The sequence below is a fragment of the Buceros rhinoceros genome, unplaced genomic scaffold (assembly GCF_000710305.1).
Source record: "Buceros rhinoceros silvestris isolate BGI_N320 unplaced genomic scaffold, ASM71030v1 scaffold4032, whole genome shotgun sequence".
In the NCBI taxonomy this organism is placed as follows: domain Eukaryota; kingdom Metazoa; phylum Chordata; class Aves; order Bucerotiformes; family Bucerotidae; genus Buceros; species Buceros rhinoceros.
This window is the reverse complement of record NW_010398149.1, coordinates 42,031-63,663: the sequence shown is the minus strand read 5'-3', so window position 1 is coordinate 63,663 and position 21,633 is coordinate 42,031. Positions and strand designations below refer to the sequence as shown.

Here is a 21,633-nt window from a genome sequence, read left to right as displayed (position 1 = left end):
TTTTTTTTTTTTTTTTTTTTTTGTTAAAATACTGGCATCTTCTTTTGACAGGTCTTTACCACAAAGCAAAGCTAAGTTGATTTACTTTGGAAAAAAGAAGTTAGATATGCACAGTATATATACCCTTTCAATCCTTGCTAGAGGCTTTTAAGTAACTAAAAGTCTCTCAAACAGCAATGGATAATTATGAGTAGAAAAATGCTACATTTCTGGGAGAGATGTTTTGTGATAATAGCCACTCATCATTATTCCACATAGATCACTAATTACTCTGCTGTGTAGCATCTTCAACAAGTCTATAAGTTTCATGCATTCGCTTAGTAGTTGCCAGCCCCAGAAATTCACAAATAGCTTATCCAACAAATCACAAGGCTACTTAAAACTGTTGAGTATCTTTTTTTCCCTCCTACTTCAGAATTACATATTTGGAATAGGTTGTGGGGTGTTTCTTTTATTTTTATTTGAAATTTTCTTTATTTTGGATTCTAATAATATTGTCTAATTTTTAAGTTTTAAAAGTTTGGAAAAAATCAAAACTAAAGTCTGTGGAAAGATTGCTAAATCTTAGCAGCTGAACAAGAAGTTTAAATTACTAATATTAGATCTGGACAACAGACATAGTAGCCAAGAACTTTAATTACAGGTCTAGACCTAGCCTTTAATATTTAGCCAGATACTCAATAATCAAAACATCAATGTTTATTTTCATTATTCTCCTTAATACTGAGAAATAAAAATAAGCCAACAGCTCTGGTAAGAGTAAAGACAGTTTTCATTATAGGAGAAAACAGTACACTGCTGAATGAGAAGTCATGACCTTTTGTTTGAATTGTTAATAGGTCCGTGAAACATAGGCATCCAATTTTTTTAACTGTGTATTTACGCTATATAAAAATCCCAAAATAAAAACCTTTTAAAGGTTAACAAATATAATGTATAAAAAATAAAGCAGAGACAGAACAATCTTCAGCAGAGTCTCTTTCTCAGTAGAAGTTCTACACAGTGCGGTTTGGGCAGGGCTGTAGCCCATGTCACTTGACAGCAACTTCAGGACATAATTTTTAATTCATGAGCTGACTTTTGCATCAGGTCCACCTCTTTCCCATGCAGAGTTACGGGGAAACTCCACTCTGCCCAATCCGCTAGGGTCTGGCTTCTGTGTCTTTCCAGAACAGTGCAAAAGAATTAGAACAAATCAGAGAATTTGTCCCAATATCCTGTCTGTAATAAAGGTTCACTGCCAGAAAAATGGGATGTAGGAAGAGAGGGAAGATATATATTATAAATATTCTAAGGATAAGGAACAACTTACAGCAATAAGTTGATAAGAATTATTCATCATGGCTATTAGCATGTTGAGTAGGACAACCAGAGAGATTACATTATAGGTACCAAACATGGTGGCCCCAACAAATTCAGTAAATTCATGCCTTGCTTTCACATTGGTCACATAGAGATTGATGAGTCCAAATATAGACCAGAATAATGACTGCAGCGTTTCAAATAATCTGGAAGAGAGAACCCAAAAGGAACAGTTGTATAACAATACAGGTACTTTTCAGGTTTTGCCCAAACACACACAAGGTCTTGACTTGACTGAGACAGATAATACTTATCACAATATAGGCAACATATGGAATATCTTTCTAGGGAAACAATGGCTTAATGTTTCAAATCTGAGCTAAATATATAATACTGCATCTATAAATAAGCCTGCAAATTAAAGGCTGATGTTGTTCAAACTTCTGAGGGATAATGTTCTAGACATCTTATTTTGGACACTGCCTTTGAAGTATTTTGACATTTTGCCTTCACTGTAGAGGGCAGAATAAGGATCCAAAGGCAACTCAGTGACTGTGTTTCACCAAGACATTAAACCAATTTGGTATCCTCATTCCTACTTGGTGTTGTCAGTTTATGCCATTTCTGGTTTATGCTGAGAGCCATTGAGATAAAAGAGGATGTATAATTGGAAAGACATTATTATCATTAGCTTTTTTTTTTTGGTCAAGAATGGAGACATTAAAAAGACAAACATGCTGCTGTCAAAAGAAACGTGTGCTTTTATATTTCCTTAGAGGAGTTTGGGACAACAGCTAGAAAGCTAAATAATCATAGAATCATATGGAGGGAAGAGATCTTTAAGATCATCAAGTCCAGTCTGCCATTCTTCCATAGGCCACAGAGTTTTCTTTTCTTCCTGAGCCCCAGCCAAAGTTCTCTGTTCAGCCAGGGTGGTCTTCTACTCCGTTGGCTTGTCTTTCGGCTCAGTGGGACAGCCTGCTCCTGAGCTTTGAGGATTTCCCTCTTGAGGATTGTCCAGCCTTCCTGAACTCATCTGTCCTTCAGGATTGTCTCCCAAGGGACTCTACCAACTAGTCTCCTAAAAAGGTCAAAGTTTGCCCTCCGCAAGTCCAAGGTGGCACTTTTACTGACCCCACTCCCTACTGCTTTAAAAAATCCTCTGTAACTAGATAGTTTCACATAATTTCACTTTTGTACCATGTTCAGTGATACTATAGTGTCATAAACCCAGGCCCTGGTTAGACCCTTCCTTCTGAAAAGTTTGGGGCAAAATTTTCTGCTTGTCTGGTCCTGTATCTTGTGATTAATTAGAGTGAGCTTTCCCCATGGCCCCTCTCCTCTTCCTTCACCCCAAGACCAGAAGCAGGTTACCTGGACAAGATGTATGGGCCACCAGTGCTGTCCCCACTGCACCCAGAGCAGGGAGGTTGCTGAACTGTGGGGACTTGTACCACCCTGGGTGGTCCTGCATGCTGGAACCTGATGTCCGGAACTGGACAAAACTTAACCCTTCAGCCAGTTTCCCACCATGTGGTATCATCTGTGAAACGTAACTTTGTCAGGCAACCCAGTACAGAGCTACCTGAGAGGGCAGTATGCTTTTACTTGTTGAAACGCTAGGTCCTGAATCTCTACTCCTGTAATGCAGTGTATATGTGCAGTATAGTACTGCTCTGGAGTCTCTTGTACAGTTTACTCTTGTCTCAGCAGAAAATGAAAACTCACAATTTTCCCCTGCTCACAGTACCAAAAAAGGCTCTTAAGGCATCACAGTTTGCCTTGATACCACCTCCTGGCACTAGAACCAGTAATCCCCACTATTTCCCAGATAAATAATATTGCTTCCTTCAATTTCCAGCTCTGAAAAATTTTCTTGTGCTTTTCTGTTCAGATCACATAGTTTAGACCTGCATAAGTTGTTATTAATATGCAAGATAAATATGCTGTGCCTGAGCAAAGTTATTTGATTAAGATGATATAAAAGGTGCTATTTTTATAAAATTACTTACTTTGAAAAGGAGGCCATTGGTAATAAATACATTTTAAAAACAGCCTAGATATCATCCATAGAAGGTAAAAGGGAACTGGTAGTTATAGCAGGAGTTTGATTCAGACTGAAATTTGAAAGATAATATAAACAAATAGTATTCATTTGGTGGTGTCTTGGTACTACAGAGGTACTACCGAGCAGAGTGAAGTAAAATTGACTTTAAAGTGAAAGAAAAACTTTAAAGCAGAAAGAATACAGAAATTGATTGTGTAGAGTAGACTCAGTGTCAGTAGAAAACTGACTGAATGTTTTTACCACCTCAGTTCATCACATTTACAAGGAATCTTCATATTTTAGAACACCAAATTTATTTAATGCCCACAAGAGGACATGGAAGAAACACAATACGACACTTACCTGGATATGCAAGCTCTCATCCAATGACCTTTTTTCCCTTAAATCTAAATATGTACTTTCTAATCTCATATTAACTACCCCTCCTCTTTATTTTATCTTTTTATCTTTTGAGATATCTTGACTTCACTGTGGTATGGGATGAACATAATTACAGGGTGATGTTAATGTTTTTGTTTTGTTTTGTTTCTGTTTCTGTTTTGGTTTTTGTTAGAGTAACTTCAGATGCATCTGTCAGGACACCACTGTAACACCACAGAAAACAGAAAGACTCTTTTCTGTAAATAACATTTAAGTGATTAAGATATTGGGGGCAGGGTGGTGAGTGAGGGATAGAAACAGATCAGCCACTTACGTTGAAAATGCATTATTCTGCTTTTCACATCGTATTCCTTTGCAGTTGCCAGGTTCATTTGTCTCATAGTAGAAGTACAGCTGGTTCAATCCATTTGCAAAAGCTAGCAGCACGAGGCAATATATGAAGAGAAACTTCAAAATGTCCAGCAACATTCTTCCTAGAGATATCTGCAGAGGTCCCAGGTGAGAATTTGCAGTGAATAATGAGATCAAGCGTAGGGAGCTAAAGATGTTTGCAATTGCAAACAGGGCCTCAGCCACCAGGGTTGGATGCCACATGTCCCAGCTCTCCCGTGGAACTAACCCACTATACTGAAAGCAAGCAGAAGGGAAGAAATTAATCCTCTATTTTTATGCAGTATATACAACTGTGTCAGTTTCTTTATAAGCTGTTCAATTAATTTGCAGATAGCACAATAAAAGCAAACATCTTTTGGAAAGAAGCATACTTTCCGGAGAGATTTTTATCTCACCAAAACAAAAAATGGGCAGCAGCTGTGTACTTGTCCTTGATTTTTATCTGCAGGATGGTCCATGCTTCTTATTTCTTCACCCATGCATTGTGCTTGTTTGTAACTTTCACAGTAGCAAAAGCACATCTAACCAATTTGACTAAGAATAAAAGGAACGGCTTTTGAAACACAGGTTTTTAGAACCATAGAAACTTTCAGCTGTAAAATCAGGTAAATTATTTCTTTGGATAACAGTGCAGATATGACAATGATTAATAGAAATCTTTGAGAACTTTGGCAAGTTGGAAGAAAACATTAAATCAAAGAATAAGTATACCACTTAATTACTAACACTGGACAGATGATGAAAAAGCTGTTTCTTAATGAACCATGGCAACCTGTTTGTGTGTCTCATTATCAAAGAACCTGCTCCTTGGAACTGTGACTCTCCACTGTTCCAGCTCTATCAAAAAAATTCTTGAAGATGAAAGACGTTACTTTGAACCAAGTTTTAACTACTGTAGCAGACTCATTACTATTTATTTGGACTTGTTAATTTGTTTTACACAATGTATCAGAGGGCACAATCTATGCTATGAAGCACTCTAAAATGATAGGCTAGGACAAGATAATATGAAGCAGGTTTCTAAGAGGGACTAGTGTGTGGTCTGTATTTACCTACTCTAGACCAAACAGATGCATCCTTCAGAGCCACAGAGCATGCCCTCAGTAGTAAGGAAATGGACTTTTCCGTGTCACTGGGGCCAGATGAAACAACATAGCCAGACATCACAACATGTCCACACTATACTGACCCTCTAAAGAAGGTGATTGCTCTCAAAGTAGTTTGAAACCACCTGATGAATAAGAACATACAGAAGTCTATGGAACCTGATGAGGTGCATCCCAGATTCCTGAGTGAATTGGCTGGCGTAGTTGTCAAGCCATTCTCAATGATATTTGAAAAGTCCTGGGAGTCATGACAAGTCCACAGTAACTGGAAAAAGGGAAACATTTGCACTCATTTTTAAAAGGGTAGAAAGGAGGATCCTGGGAACTAATGACTTGTCAGTATCACATCTGTGCCCAGGAAGATCATGGAACAGATCCCCCTAGAAGCTCTGCTAAGGCACATGGGGGACACTGAGGTGATTCGAGATGGCCAGCATGGCTTCATCAAGGGCAAGTCCTGCCTGACTTAGTGGCCTTCACTATGATGGAGTGACTACATCAATGGGCAAGGGAAGAGCTATGGATATCATCTCTCTGGACTTTTGTAAGGCCTTTGACATGGTCCCCCACAACATCCTTCTCTCTAAATTGGAGAGAGATGGATTTGATGGGTGGACTGTTCGGTGGATAAAGAACCAGCTGGATTGTCACATCCATAGAGCAGTGGTCAACAGCTTGATGTTTGAAGGAGATCAGTGACAAGTGGCGTCCCTCGGGGGTCTGTATTGGGACTAGTACTGTTTAATATCTTCATCAACGATATAGACAGTGGGATCGAGTGCAACCTCAAGAAATTTAGAGATCACACCAAGCTGAGTGCTGTGCTTAAAATGCTTGAGGGATGGGATGACATCCAGAGGGACCTGGACAAGCTAGAGAAGTGGGCTGATGAGGTTTAACAAGGCCAAGTGCAAGATCCTGCACCTGGGCCAGGGCAACCCCCAGTATCAGTACAGACTGGTGGATGAAGGGATGGAGAGCAGCCCTGTGGAGAGGACTTGGGGATATTGGTGGCAATGTGTGTTCATGGCCCAGAAAGCCAACCATTTCATAGGCTGCATCAAAAGAAGCACAGTCAGCAGGTCAAGGGAGGTGAACCTGCTCCTCTACTCTGCTCTGGTGAGACCTCACCTGGAGCACTGTATCCAGCTCTGGAGTCCTCAGCACAAGAAAGACATGGACCTATTGGAGAGGGGCCAGAGGGCCAGAAAAATGACCAGAGGATTGGAACACCTCTCTTCTGAGGACAGGCTGAGACAGTTGAGGTTGTTCAGTCTGGAGAAGAGAAGATTGTGGAGAAAACTTATTGCAGCCTTTCAATACCTAAATGGGGTGAAAGTCCCTTATAAAAGAAAGATAAGAACAGACTTTTTAATAGTACCTGTAGTGATAGGACAAGGGGTAAAGGTTTTAAACGAAAAGAGAGTAGATTTGGAGTAGATATAAGGAAGATATTTTTTACAAGGTGGGTGGTGAAGCATCGGAACATGTTCCCCAGAGAGGCAGTAGATGCTTCACTCCTGAAAACATTCAATCAAACAGACATGTAGATCAGGCTCCAGAATGTTTAATGAGCTGTTGGACCTTGGTGAAATGCGACCCCCTTTTTTCTGATAACAAAAAAAAAAAAAAAACCCAAACAACCAAAAAACCAACAAAAAAATCCATTTCAGGAAAAGTACTTCAAATCCTTTCCTGAAAGGTTATAGGCCAGTGTGAACTCTTCTTGTTTTAAAATGTATGTCCCAATCTTTGCTTTCATTATGCTGAATTTCAGAGCAGCAGTAGGAAGAGGGCAGTGGGGTGGCCTAGCAAAGAGCTTTAAAACAGCAATTGCACTGAGGAATCAAGTCTAATTTTTCCAGGAGGGAAGGGGGTTAAACCTCCCATGTAAATGGGCATCTGGTCTGTGAATCTGGTGAAACAGATCAAAACTATTTTACAATGCAGACATGGAAGATGTCAGCTTCTGCAGAACTGGTGGCAGAAGACTAATATAACCTTATTTACTACTGAACAGAGTAGATCTAACACAGTAATCATTAAGCCAGTAAACATTGAGACAAATAACGTATTTTTAGTGACTTCTCAGAGTTCTTGCTTTGATTAGGAACTTGTTTCCTTACTAGGTTTTCATATCAGTGGCTGACACACATAATCCATAATATGAACTTGCATGCAACTTCGGAATTGGAATCGGAAACAAGCAGCACTAGGTCCAACACTCAGGTTTAACAAATATTTAAGAGAAAGCAAGCAGGGTCTGCACAGAAGTTGACACCATACCTGAGTTGATGCATCACTACAAAATAAATTACCTTCCAAAAATGTAAAAAGAACTGCTTTTCTTAAAAAACAGCATTTTCTATTTATATTTGTAACGTTCCATCAAATTAGATGTATTAAAAACTGTTATCTCAAAATCTCATAAAACACGTAACAATGTACTCTATATATGTTGATATACAATCAGAGACAAAAAGCATAGCCCTTTGAAAAATACGAGATGTACTCGTTTTATCTGAATACTGGCAATAAGTTATCTTAGCATCCTCAAATTATACTCTTTGTTGTTATTCTACACTATCCCATCAGCTGCTATAAATAATATCCATCTACTTTACTAATGTGTCAGTCAGAGAGCCTCTAATGGGCAGTAAACACTACGTTTTTCTCTGGGAATATTTATCACACAGGACAGTAGCATAAGGGCATTCTCATGATTTTATTGAAGGGAGTTGGTTAAAATGTTTTCTTAGGTGGCTTGAGCTGATTCATAGAAGGTAGAATACATCTAAGAACTGGGCTTATAGGATTCAATAAATACAGAAAGGCTGTATTTTAGAAAAAACCTGCCTTGAAGGCTTGGGAAATGAAAATAAAAGTTTTACATCAAAATGTGGGCTAGTTACATTTGGCATCCTCTCAATGTCATCTGGCATAGAGGTGGGGACCTCTCTTATACGTATTTGAAAGATATATGGCAGGGTATTAAATCACACTTTTATTTCTCTGCTCATTACATCATCATGTGTTTCAGTTGACAACTACAACCGAGGGTCCTTTAAGGAACAGAAAGTATTTGGCTGCAAGATTGCACATGCAATGATAAAAAAAAATAGCTGCAGAAACGAAGTTAGTGCTTTATGCACTCTGTTGATTATGATTGGCATGCAAGCATTACTTTAGAGAGTAATAGATGCACATTATCCCAGATACTGTCACCTTGGAATCTGATTACTGTAAGCAGAAGCTGTCTGGAAGATGAAAGGATTGCAATGTTTTCTAATTAATATTATTCTAAAGCGATCAGTAATGGGCCATCTCCAATGCTTTGGCAACATGCATTTTCAATGAACTGCTTGCTTTGTTACATTGGACAGTGCAATGACTATTTATATTCCAGTCACTTTATGATAAGACATCATTGTGTGTAAAAAGGTATTTCATCATCTTTAAATGACAGCTCTCCTCACACTTGCAATCATCTTGCTCTTTCAGTCAACACCTCCAAATTTCTTTGAGTGAGAAGACTTCCAAAGGTTTGCAGCCAGACAGCCAGACCACCAGAAACTTTGTCACAGGGGAGGCTAGTGAGTGAACTGATCACAGGTCTTCGCTCATCTCTGCCCCTGATCAGCTGACGTATGGATCCTTGTGTATAGAAACAAGATGATATAAAATAGAGGTTCCTATGTTCCGCCATACTTAATGGCAGGGGTGCAGAAGGAACAGCTGCTGTTTGAGGACAGGGAGCTGTAACCAGCTACTTGACAGCTGCCTCCTCTTCTTTTCCCAGCCAAAAAGATCTTGGCAGAGGAGAGACTCTCCTTCCATGCATACAGGGTAGCTGGTAACAGGGAACTTGAAACAGCTGTAAAACAATGCTGATCACAGTGGCCAGTAAAAATAGACTTGTTATCCTTGCTTGGGTGTGATAAGAGCTCCATGACAGATGCTGAGAAATGCTTTAATTTCCTTTCAGATATGGTTTCCTTGAGCTTTAGACCATTTTTTAAAATAAAATATTTCATTTTATGAGGAATTTCTATCATATTACACATTCATGTTGAATACATACATGTTCCATGTTTTAGAAAAAAACAGCTATTTTGCTGGAAGGTACTTCAAACAGTGGGAATATAAAACTACTCATTAAAAGTCCATGAAAAGGATAAGAAAATAAACATACCCAGCATCAAGGGACCATTTTATCCTCTTCTGTTTTACTTTTTCATGCTGCACTTACCACAAATTTTCAAAGCAAAATTAAAATCTTGCTCTTTATCTTTTTTTTTCCCCATAATTTTGAGTAAATATTTTTCTTGAAGCCCTGTATGGAAGTTTTGTATGTTGCATAAAATTGCCTCATAAAATCTAAAATTGTCTTAAGTATAAAATTATCTTGGGGCAAGAATTTCTTACTGGAAAATAGGCAAAGAATAACAGAAAACATAAATTTATGCAAACATCGTTAAATATTAACAATGATTTTCCAAGAAAATGACAGTATGACTGTTCAGAATCAAATAACAAAAGATTGCCTGGGTCACAATTCTTTGTTTGCTCTTATCCTGATCTAGCTTTTTGTCATAGCTGCAGAAGATTCAAACACCTCTTGCTTTGCTAAACCTGAGAACTTCCAAATACAGAAGTTTGAAGAAGCCTAATTTTATTGATCTTAAATATCTGCTGAATTTTTTTTAAAGTTTACCTTTGAAAATGCAACAATTTTCAAAGAGATTGTTGCTAAGTACAAGGAATTCATTACAAAATCCATGAGGTTCCACCAATCATGAATGTAGTCCTGTAGTCCGCCATCCCACATCTGTTTAATTTCACCCCAGATAAAACCTGTAAATAGAACATAATCCAATAAGCACGAATACTAAATCATAAAAGCTGTGACTATTCTAGACATCTCACAATAGATTGATTCTCCTTACATTAATTATGAAGGGAAGGTGGATAAGTGCTCTAAATTACACATCTAGTTAGGTGAAATTTTATCTTCCCATTAATGTTTCCGGAATTAATCTGCTTGTACAAGTGCAATTCCTTTGGCTTTCTTCAATCCCTTTTCCCATTGTATCTCAATACGTATAAAAAGGATCTTAAAACCAGTCACCACTGTCGACTATTGTCTTGGTATCTGCTGCAATATAATCCAAACTGGAAAATTTATGACTGCAGGAGTCAATCCAACACATTCATTTATTTCAGTTGGAACTCACACAATAAGGAAAAGAATTTATTGTTGTCAATGCTGAACTAAAGTCTCCCTTTCCCATAGGAAAGAGTAGTATTTCCAACGGAATATTTTTTCTGATTCATTTCTCTGTTTTCATCACCTCTTTTTTTTCAGGTGTGCAGAGCACACACTGTGCTGGACACAAAGTGATACAGAACTATTTCAACCCCAGTGGGAAGTTTTGTAAGCTGTCTGATATGAACTTGGTTTAACAGCTTCAGAGACTCTTTATGTGTGGAAACTCTAATGCTATAAACATAAAACTTCTGAAGAAGATACTCCATATTATTGTATAATATGCTATAATAAAATAACATGGGACATTTAGATGAATATTTCATATTATTTCTACAGAGCTTTTTTGATAATAATACCAACAGAGCTTTTAACTTTTAGTTTATTATTTTCTCAAAGGAATTTCTCCCTTTTGTTCATCACAGAAAAGATCCGTCTCTCACATACAGATGCTTAGATACAGTTAGTTCAACATGGCTTTTCTCCATCTGTTTATCACGTGTTCCTTTAGAAAATGTTCAACAGTTTTTGTGCAGGGGTCTATAGAGTCCTGCAATGCTCTAGTCTGGGCTTAATTCACCTTGAACCTCAATATTTTGTCTCAATGATCTTCTAGTTGACTGCATGGAAAACTGCTGTCTTCTCTCAAACATGATTCCTAAGAAGTAAATCCTGGTCTATTCTTGTTTGTGCCAGGTAGGTTTCTGAGTTATTTGGAAGTCAGGAGAGGGATAGATGGAAGGAGTACAATTTTATTTTGTAGTGTTTTGGCTTGAGACTTTCTGTCTCCTGTTTGCTTTCAAAAGGACTTTCAAAAGTCTCTTTGTCACTACCTTCTCCCCTCAAATCTCAGCCACGTTCCCATCTTGGTTTTGTGCATGATCATAACTCATCATGAGCCTCAGGGGTATCTGAATGATCTGACTGGTCCAGAAACTTCTATTTTTCTAGAGTTAATTTTCAGCCACGTCACTATCACATGTCGCTATCACATTCTGAGGAAGTACCATGGTCAGAACATGTAGACAGGAAAGTGGGATATGCCCGTTTTAGTGTCTAGAACAGCCTAGACAGGCTGATTGCAACTCTATCTTCAGGTTATCTGGTAAAACTAATATACAAAATACAGCACTATTGAGAAGCTAACATTTATTTTCAAGCTTCAATCAGTTGTGAGGAGTCACAGTCTGAAAAGAGTTGAACATTATTGCATGGCAGGGGTCAACATCCACCAACAGCATCCGCTGCTGCTGTCAACTGCCCAAGTGACAACACAAAGGGAACGCACCTTCACAGGGCTACTAGGCTTCTAAACACCTGCCTGTTTCAACCTATGGAATGACTTAACCACTTCCTCTTCAAAGAGCTGGTCACTGCTGACATACAGCATGAATACTGTGACAGCAGGTCTGGCTTCCCCTTTCCCCCATAGTCACTGCCAACCTTCAACACGCAGTCCATGTACTGGCAAATATCCCTGCTAGCTCTTCCCCTACCTTTTAGCATCATCAGGTCATAAAAGCCGCTGTTTTGTGGCCTGCAATATGCCCCTCACATTTCAGACACTGCTCTGAATCACTCCTGCTCCACCTGCAGAACAGCACATAAAAATCACCATTGTGCCGCAGGAAACCTAGCTGCGGCTTGGAGGACACCTGGAGCCAAAGGCTGTTCAATACAGATATGACCCCTAAGCTTCAGTATTAGAGAACAATTTCTTGCTCTTTTTTATTTAATAATACAGATGCAGTCCCAGGACTTTGACACTGGGAATACTGCTATGGCACAGAAAGCAGACAAGCTGTTGATAGAAGATGCCCAAATAAAAAGGCTATACAGAAATCAGTACACACATCCGTAGAATTAAATAAACTCTTTCATAATTCACCACAGTTAAGCATTCCTTTAAAAGATACTTTAAAAATAGATCAGAAATAGGTTGAGATGATTAATAAGATGAATGCTTCAGTGAGAGGCTGTAGGTTCATTACAGTCTTTTGCCAAGATATTCTGTGATTCACAACCAGACAAAGATGTGAACCGACACAAATGCAACAGCGCTGTTCTCTGTAAGACTGTTGTTCAGCATTGTATCCTCTGATTGCACTACCTAAAATAGAACATAATTATGTACAGGCTGAAAAAGAAGTGCTGACTAATACTGCTGCATTTGATCTGTTTTGTGTGTGAAAAAACAGACTGTTTTTCCAAGCACTTCCAGGGCTTCAGAAAATGAAATTTAATTGTAGAGTTGGCACTAACAGAGAAATACTGACCTATTACAGAATAGTGGAAGAGAGTATATGGATATTGTAAATTTGATAATTTTGAATTAGAAACACGACTAATCCAAACTGCCATCAATGTTGAAATCATTTGACAGCTGAAAGCTCTCAGTATACTTTGACATTGTCATGGTGGTTGCTCTAAACTTCTTATTCGTTCAACACAACATTTATGTTCATCCTGACGCAGATCTTGTTTTTTTAAAGTAAATGATAATGGAAACTTGAAAACCTACATGTTTGTTGGCTGTAGTGGAGATGTGATAGTTTAATCTTTTGTATCAGCCAAAGCATCTAAGTGCAAACTCCATATGTAAGTACAATTACTGAGATCCTATGGGACTCCAGAAAAGATAGGCTGACTGATAGATGTTACATTTGTGACAGACACATAATCCATGCACGCATAGTAGAGCTTCCCAGACACGTCTTTTTGAAGGCAAGTCTTTGAAGATAAAGTCCTCTGGTTGATTGCCAAAATCCACAACTCCAAGGCAATCTCAACGTGAAAGCTGAGATCAGGTACCAGATCTCTATGGCTAGGTATCTGAGGGGTGCTCAGTCGGAGCAATGAATGCTGGAAGAACTTGGATCTCTGGAGTTCTGTGAATCCTCACAAGTGTATCTGAAAGGTTATCCTAGAAAAGCATATTCTAAAATCCTGGAGCCTTTCTGCAAAGCTGGCAACTTCTCCAAGGCCTGGTGAGCTTATATGATGGAGCTATTCTGAGCCTTACCTCGGGGATTCCAAATTGTGCTGTTTAGGATTAATTTATGGTCACATAGTCAGAGGTCTTGAAGTCTTGTTGTTGATCATAACTGTATCTTTTTGCAAGAAGGAAGGGTAGTGGGGGAGAAGTCAGTCAGCTCTTATCTTCACAGGGACTGATATGATATGTCAATATTGTTCTGTTACATTCATTGGGAGAATCAGGAGAAGGGTAGGAAAATCTACGCATTTTTTAAAAAAATTAAAAAGGCATCCAGAGATCAGAGCAGTACTATCTGTGTGACCTTGCACACTTCGCTTTTCTTATGGATAGCTGGACACAACCTGACTTTAAAACCTAAGGAGACTCGTGGTCAATTCCAAAATACAACCTGGCATAATAGAAGACTGTGGTAAGACTGTCTAATAGGTGCATTGGTACACATGGGAAAGACATCTAGAGACCAGGCTTTGGCTGCTTATTAACGTGCCAAAGCAACGTTATCACATGGTGACAGAGTTGATGTCAGAGGTATGTGTTCAGCAGCAAGAAAGAAGGCATCTCAGAAAAGCATAGGGGACATCACTGGGCTGCACACAGGTACTGGGGAGAAACTGGTAAGAGGAACTAGCCAAATACAAGGGGTAGATCTAAAAGCAAGAGCCTTTAGACAGTCATGCTGGGGACAAGTTCATTGATCTTTCTTCACCTTCCTAGGAGGAAACAAGCATCTCCAAGGAAATAACCTTGTCATCTGCAGGTGGGTCAATCTTCCCACCACATGAAAAGGGAGCCATAGAGGGTCAGGATGAAGTAAAACAAGTGTCTAACCTCCAGATGCCTGTATTCAGATGAAATAATTCCACTTAAAGCAGATTTCACTGTTTTAACTGAATAATCTTTGCTATAGTCTGACTGTCTCTTTGCTTCTATATTGCCTTTCCTATCTTTTCACACCAGTAGATTCCACACCTGCCTTTTATACCCTCAACTCTCCATTTCCCACCAACCTGTTTTTATCATTTATTGCCGCTTACAAGGAAATTATCAACATAATGCAGCTCTTTCACCTCATTAATCAAGGGTGTAAGTTGTAAAGTTGAAGGTTAGACTTTCAAACATCTTGTCTGATCCATTATCAGTTTGCAGCTACCTAGACCTGCAATTTTACTCCTAAGGAACCTGTCTCTCATTCCCATGAAAAAGAAACAAGAAATAACTCCTCTGTGAAATCCATTCAAAGGCGTATTAAGTTCTAAGACAAAAAAAATCTTAGACACACCTTGTCTAAATTCCTATCTTATATTGAACCTTGAGCAACTACAAAAATAGTTTTCCAGCAACAGTGGAAATTTACAAAAATGTTATGCCATCTCCACAACCTTCCCTTTTGTTGTTTATAATTATAAATATTGTTAAAGTCTCATCATAAATAATAACATCAAGATTTGTCAAAGAGAGATATGGAAGTTAGTATCCCAAACTATTTTTGTATTAAAAAATATCTGTGAATCCCCAGCTAATTTTGGCCTTACCTTTCCTGCAAAAGGTTGGTTGTCCTCTCCTGGTTTTGTTCCTTACCTTTAAGCAAGAGGTTCCTCAGGATCAATCTCTGCATGCCAAGTTCATCAATAACCTTTTAGTAGGTTTCTTGGAGAATGTATTTTCACTGAACTATAGAACTATAACTGATAAACTCAACTTTGCTTTGTGATTTAGAGTTTTTCACAGATAATACAAGAATTGAGACAAGATGGTAGTGACTTCAAGCTCTCTGAAGCAAAGGAAAGTCAGTCCAGGGAATTCAATGAGCATTGGTAAGGCTTGAAATATTTCTTCCGTTTTATATCTGAGCTGATGAACTGATCTCTTCTGAAGGTATATGAAGGTAACAAGGGGAATGCAGAGACATCCTGGCATAATCCAGGAGCTCTCAATCTCTGGGGCCTATTTTGTTAACAGAATACAGATATTTCAAAGGAACAAGCCCAAAATTAAAAGCATGCCTTCTGCTTTCCCATGGGGCCAGGGAAATGGCTGTTGGGGAGAGGAGCAACTGTGCAGAGTGTCTGGGTTCTGTGTCAGGTCAGGCAAAGAGCTGAGAAGGACATGGTCTGAAGCACCATTTATGTCCCAGCTCTCTTCCCAGGACAGTTATACTCAAGCAAGCTGAGTCTGGGAATTGCCGGTTTAAATTATCTGTGCACACAACTCTACCCTGAGAATACATAATGTCTAACCTCAGTTCACTCATTGTCTTCACGTTTTTATCTGTACAATTGAATTCAATGCCTTACCTCACAGAAGCAGTGAAGATGAGTTTAGTAATGTCTCTGGAGCAATGAGAATGTAACGAACAATATAAGGATTATGGAGCACTCGAGCCATTTGTTTGAACTATACCAGAGCTGAGAATACTCAGTGCTGATTATGTACCGTCGGTGCATTGTGTTCAAAGAAAAGCAGAATTTTTAAGAAACAATGATCAGCTGCAAATGAAGCTGGTCTAGACATGGCATTATGAATTAGAGTGGTTTTTTATATATCTATATATCTCACCCACTACAGAATGGCAAGTGCAATGGTTTGGACAATCAGCATTGAACAGCTCCTCAAACATTTATGTCTTAGTTTCACCACCTATTCCATTAGCATTAGATTGTTCAGTTGCTGGGGTATTTAGGCATTAAGGAATCCACGTAAGTGGGATAGCTGTTCCCTTAACCTAGTATCTTTAGAAGGGACAGTAGCCAGTAGCTTTAGACCATGCACTTTCTTTCATAACTTGAATAGGAAGATTTTCACAGTACTCCTATAAATGCCAAATCAAATATATGTAATTAGCAGTTAAGGTTTTTTAAGCAGTCTTTTGATTTTCCTTTGCAAAATGTTCTGAAATGCAAATAAATAGTAGTTCATCATCATAGTGGAAGATTAAATGAGATTTGACTTACTATATCCATCTTAACATTATTGTCCCTTTTTCTTCTATTTTTTTGCTTCTGTAAAACAGGATTTTGGTAAAGGACAGATATAAAAGCCAATAAAAATGTTTAATGTCATAAAATGTATGCGGAAATAAATTGTAACCCTGGTTTAACTGTTATGTTCAATATGAGTTGGCTAGTGTGGTTAATAAAGTTCAAATTAATCAAACATGCTCATTCAAACCATTTCAGGTTCATGCACCTAAGCCTTCCACACCAGTGGACTACAGATGGTGATGGCGTAGTTGTCATGATCTAGGGAAACATGAAAGATGTTTGCATTTTTGGAATGTATCACGTGCTCAAAGAGAAGTGTCTAGTGCCATTTTCGACGCCCTACATATCTAAGCTGACCACCACATGCATTGCCAAAAAAAGTATGGGTTTCCTGTAGGGTATTTATCATAGGTACAACTTCTCTATGGGTATTTCAGACTTCAAAAAAGGGTCCAGGTGCCACTTAGTAGGCACCTGAGTCGCTTTCTTTATGTTTACTTTGATTTAATCTCCTGATTCATAACAACCAAACTTGCTAAATGCTTGAGTTTGGAGTAAGGGGCTATGGTCAGGTACATAAATACAGAAGTAGAGCACACAAATTCTGTACATTTCTGCTTTTCAACTCTGCTCAACAATATGCTGTAGATGGAAATTTAGCCAGCCAAAAGTATTGGTCCATTTGCTCAGGTACTTTGCACGGGAGGCTACAAATCTCTTAAAAAAAAAAAAAAAAAAAAAGAGTACCTCATTCACAGCTTGTAAATCTCTTGTTCATCAGGCTTACATAAGGAGTGGAGCATGCATCATTATACTCATTCCTTTAATCTCCACAGCTTCATTGAAACTATTTGTGGCATGTAATTATCAAAACTGTTTTAATACAGAAACCAGTTTTTTGCTTTCACAAACGGTGAAGGGGGTAAGGAGCAAGGCTTATATCCTAACTATCACCATAGACAGCCTTAGTTTATAAAGCAGTATGTATCCAATGTGTACAGTACTGCAATCAAATATTCATTAAAGTGTTGTATCTCCAAACACCTGTGTTTTCCTTATCTTTGCCAACACCTAACTACATTCTTTTGGTGTTGCCAGAATAATATATTCTTATTAGGTAGTTAATAGTAAAAAATACAGTTTTTAAGTGTGCACAAGGCTTAGATCCACAAAGGGATACAAAACCTGCAGGCAGAATAAATTAATGTATAGCTTGTCTACAAAACATAGAAAGGCCTTTATAGCATTGCTCAGAAGCTCTCAGAGTCCTTCTCTCACAGACCAGCTTGGAATTGTATGTGCAGCTCTAGGCAAGGCCAGAAGTGGATGTTTCGGGATTCAGGAAACTGCTTATCCCCTTCTCCCCATTAACAGGCATGTAAATACTTGAACATCTCAATACTGAGGGTCTAGACTTCATATTTGGGAGCACAGTCCCATTAAGGGGTTTAGTTATTATTAGTTATTATTTAGTTATTATTTAGTTATTATTTCATTGAAATATCCTGTGATTCAATGTCTAGATTAAGTACACAGTACTGAAAGTAAAACTCACCATGGAAGAGACCTAAATTCCCCATAAATTAATTGCATTTTATGCTCACTTTGAGTTTCAAGTGCCTAACTGAGGTCCACAGCCTCTGCATACTGAGTGCTATGGCAGCCTGGGCAAGAGGAAAATCAGGAACTGGAAAGAGGAATGAATCTCAAACACTGCGTCTTACCAGCTCTTTGCACATCCACTGTAGCTGTCTTCTGTTTTCTTTATCCTCGAGCTGTCTGATTGTAATGTTAAAATGTGAAGTATTTGAATGCTAGAGGAACAAGCACAATGGTACTCAGCTGAAAAGAGGGCTGAATGAAGTCCAAAGAGTATTTCAGGATCCTGTCAAAACCTGCTTCCATCAGCAAAATATTGTGATTGCAAGAAAGCATTTGACTACATTGAATACTTGCATATACATGATTATTTTGTATTATCCTGTAAAAGCACAGTCCTTGTTTGTAGTTCTAAGGCATTGACTGTGGGAGGGAAGCTTTTCATAGCTAATAAAAGAGCTCAGACATTGTTAAGTAAGGGAGAGAACTCCCTTTATTTTCTGTACTCTATTTAAACACTGTAAAAGGCCAGTAATAATAGAAAGAGCACTGTTCAGTCTAGCCTAAACTGCAGCTGATCCTCAATGGTTAGGAAAGGATTTGAAGGATGAACTAAAAGATTCCAGGCTTGCTAAGCAGGTGTATCCTTGTCCAGAGATCACATCTCTGCCACTGTGACTAGGAGCCAATAATTAAGGCTGATTGTGACACTATGGATGGGATTCAGGAACCAAAACACTGCACCTCTATTTTAGATGGAGACACATTTACAAAGGATTTTCAAATTTAGGGTAGATTTTTACTAGAATACTAAAAAACTACATATGGCTACCAATTTTCAGCTGGAGTTTGTGGCACCACTGAAAATGTTTTCCCAAAGAAAAAGTTTAGTGACTTTTTTATCATTATCAAAAGAAGACGTTTTTCTTTGGCCTCGGTTTTGGAAATGACAAGACCATTCTAAATTAAACCTTAAACACGGAAAGAGACATATCAGCCAGCATCAACAATAACCGAAGCATAAAATAAAATCATCTACACAGAGAATGCTCATTTTAAATATTCAAAGCCTAGGAAACCTACAAGTAACTGAGTAAAAAGTCCTATTACAGGAAGATTCAGGTAGTCCTGACAGGAACAGGCTCTCCTAATGTTTCCACTAGGTTCACATCAGTTACTTAATATCTCTTTTTTGTTGGGGATCACAAAACTAGGCCCACTAATGAAATTAGAGATACTAACTGACGGAAGTGAACCTAGCAGAAGGTCATCAAACTGATTGCAGACTGGACCACATGCTATACAAGAAGAAGCTGAGGGAGCTGTTCAACTCAGAGAACAGAACACTAATTAGGGGATATCGCTGCTGTCATCTCCAAGCAAAATTGCTGCTTATGTATAATTAGAGCCAAACTTGTCCTTGGAAGGACAAGAGATAATGAGTACATGTTGTGTCATGGGATATTCCAGCTGATACCAGGAGAAAAGTTCACCAGTGGCTAGACACAGACACAGGTTGCTGAGAGAGGTGGTGGAATATCCGTCCCTGGAGAAAATCAAGATTTGACTGGACAAGAGCCTGAGCAATCTGATTTATCTTTGCAGTTTAGCCTGTGTTGAGCAGTAGTTTGGACTAAAGGGCCTTGAGCAGTCGTTATGTGCATTATCCTTCCTTCTGTCTGTGTTCCAGCTTTGTCTGGAATTATTTTCCTCTTCTGCACTTTATTTGTCACTCCTAATTATGTACTGTTTCATCTGGCAGGCCATATTGTCCTTTATACCTGTTCCCTGGAACATGTTAATTTGTACTGTTTAATTTTTACACAACACTTTCTTGACCAAATTTGGAAGATGATGCACAATGTAGTTGTCATATCTATGACTTCATTTGAAGTGTCTTGCTGTGTCATTGGTCTGGATGTACATTGTGCTAAGTACTGACAAAACTCTACACTCTCATACATACCACCAGCAGTTTGCTGACCACAAACGTCTGCAGCTTTCACCGTTCCCAAACATCCACACTCTCTATAAATTCATGTAGTCCAATAGCTAAATCACTCTGACAGAAAGTAAGGGGAACACGTTGTTGAAGAGATCCAGAAAGGCTACATTCTGCTCCAGGCAGTATTCTGAACAACATAATTATGATGAGCATTTAAATATACCCATAAAAGAGCAAAAAAGTCATAAAACCAAATTTACCCCAAAATTGTTCTTTTTGCTGCAGCCACCCCAAGCTACTGGCAGGGAGCTTTTTAACCACCTCTAGTAAGGACTAAATTTGTCTGGTTGTTGGCTTTCTCCTCTGAATTTTGTAACATTCCCTGGTGAGTCAAATGCCCACTATGAGGACATTTAGCATGCTCACTGGTAGGTTTGAGGCCAGGGTTTAGGGCAGAAGAACAAGTATGGCAAGTCTATAGGGATCAATGTGATCCTTACGTGAGTTGTAGTCAAAGCACACAGAGGGTAAGGCTGGGTCTTATTTAATTTCCCCTTTGCATCATTGTTATGACACTCAGAGGCCACTCAACAACTGGATGGAGAATGTGATAACTGAAAATATTGTTCTCCTTCACTTTTTTTTCCCAGATGGGTTCTTGTTTCTCCTGTCCTTATTTCAGCAGTGATGGATTCTCAAGTATAGGAAATAGGCCTATACTTCTGTAGTGTGAAGCAACTGGAATGCTTGAGAAACCCAAATCAATAGCTAATAAGAACAAAATTAGTTTTCCTTACCAGCAAAAGCTTGTTTCTTATTTGTTTAAATGCAAGGACAGGAGATTCTTACTCTTCTCACCAAGAGATTTTTCCACAAATGCTTTTCAAAGTTGTAACATTAGCCTTGTTATACACGCTTACTGTTCTATGGATAATCACCACATACTGTTAACACCACTCATGTGATCATCTAATCATGTAAAAAAACAAAATTAATGCAGAAGTTTCCTTAAGAGACTTTTTAAATGTAAAATCTACAGTCTCCATGGAAATGTACCCCAAGATGGGTTATTCCTCTGAGCCTCCTACTCTAGTGACACTTTAAAAATGTGCTAATTGTGCACATCCAGCCTTCTATTACATAGTAGTAGGCAAAAGCTAATTACTGTTGACCATTGGAGAACTTAGATTGTTATGGACAATCTTGAAACTTCTTAAGCTCTATGAATTATGTGTATGCTGAAATTCATGTCACTGACAGGTCTGGAAAGTAGAGCTCTTCTTCATTATTAGGGGGGCAGCTATTGAAATGCACTACATGCATATTTATATATGAATTAAGAAAAGACAAAGAAATAATTCTATTGTTTATAATGTTAATAGTTTTGTCATGCTGTAGCTGCTCCAAGATAACCTTTGCTTTGGGAAAAGGGTTTACTTGGTCATGTTTCCAATTTCGGAGAAAAACTGGAGCCACATTAGTATTGTCTCAGACATCAGCATTTTTCATCTACATCCAGAAATTGCAAATATCTATGAACCTCAGATTTATGCTCTCTTGTGTAAGAGTGCTGCATTTACTCTTTTTAAGGATA

The 21,633-nt window shown here is 38.4% G+C and overlaps 1 protein-coding gene across 1 annotated transcript in view; it reads right to left on the bottom strand.

Annotated features, from left to right (window-relative positions):
* TRPC4 (transient receptor potential cation channel, subfamily C, member 4) overlaps window positions 1–21,633 on the bottom strand; it is a 72,097-nt gene that overhangs the window by 13,790 nt on the left and 36,674 nt on the right. Inside the window, exons 4-6 of the mRNA XM_010130965.1 lie at window positions 9,965–10,104; window positions 4,065–4,378; window positions 1,313–1,508 (exon numbers count right to left, since the gene is read on the bottom strand). Coding sequence (XP_010129267.1) covers window positions 1,313–1,508; window positions 4,065–4,378; window positions 9,965–10,104 — 650 coding nt within the window. The remainder of the gene's footprint in view (window positions 1–1,312; window positions 1,509–4,064; window positions 4,379–9,964; window positions 10,105–21,633) is intronic.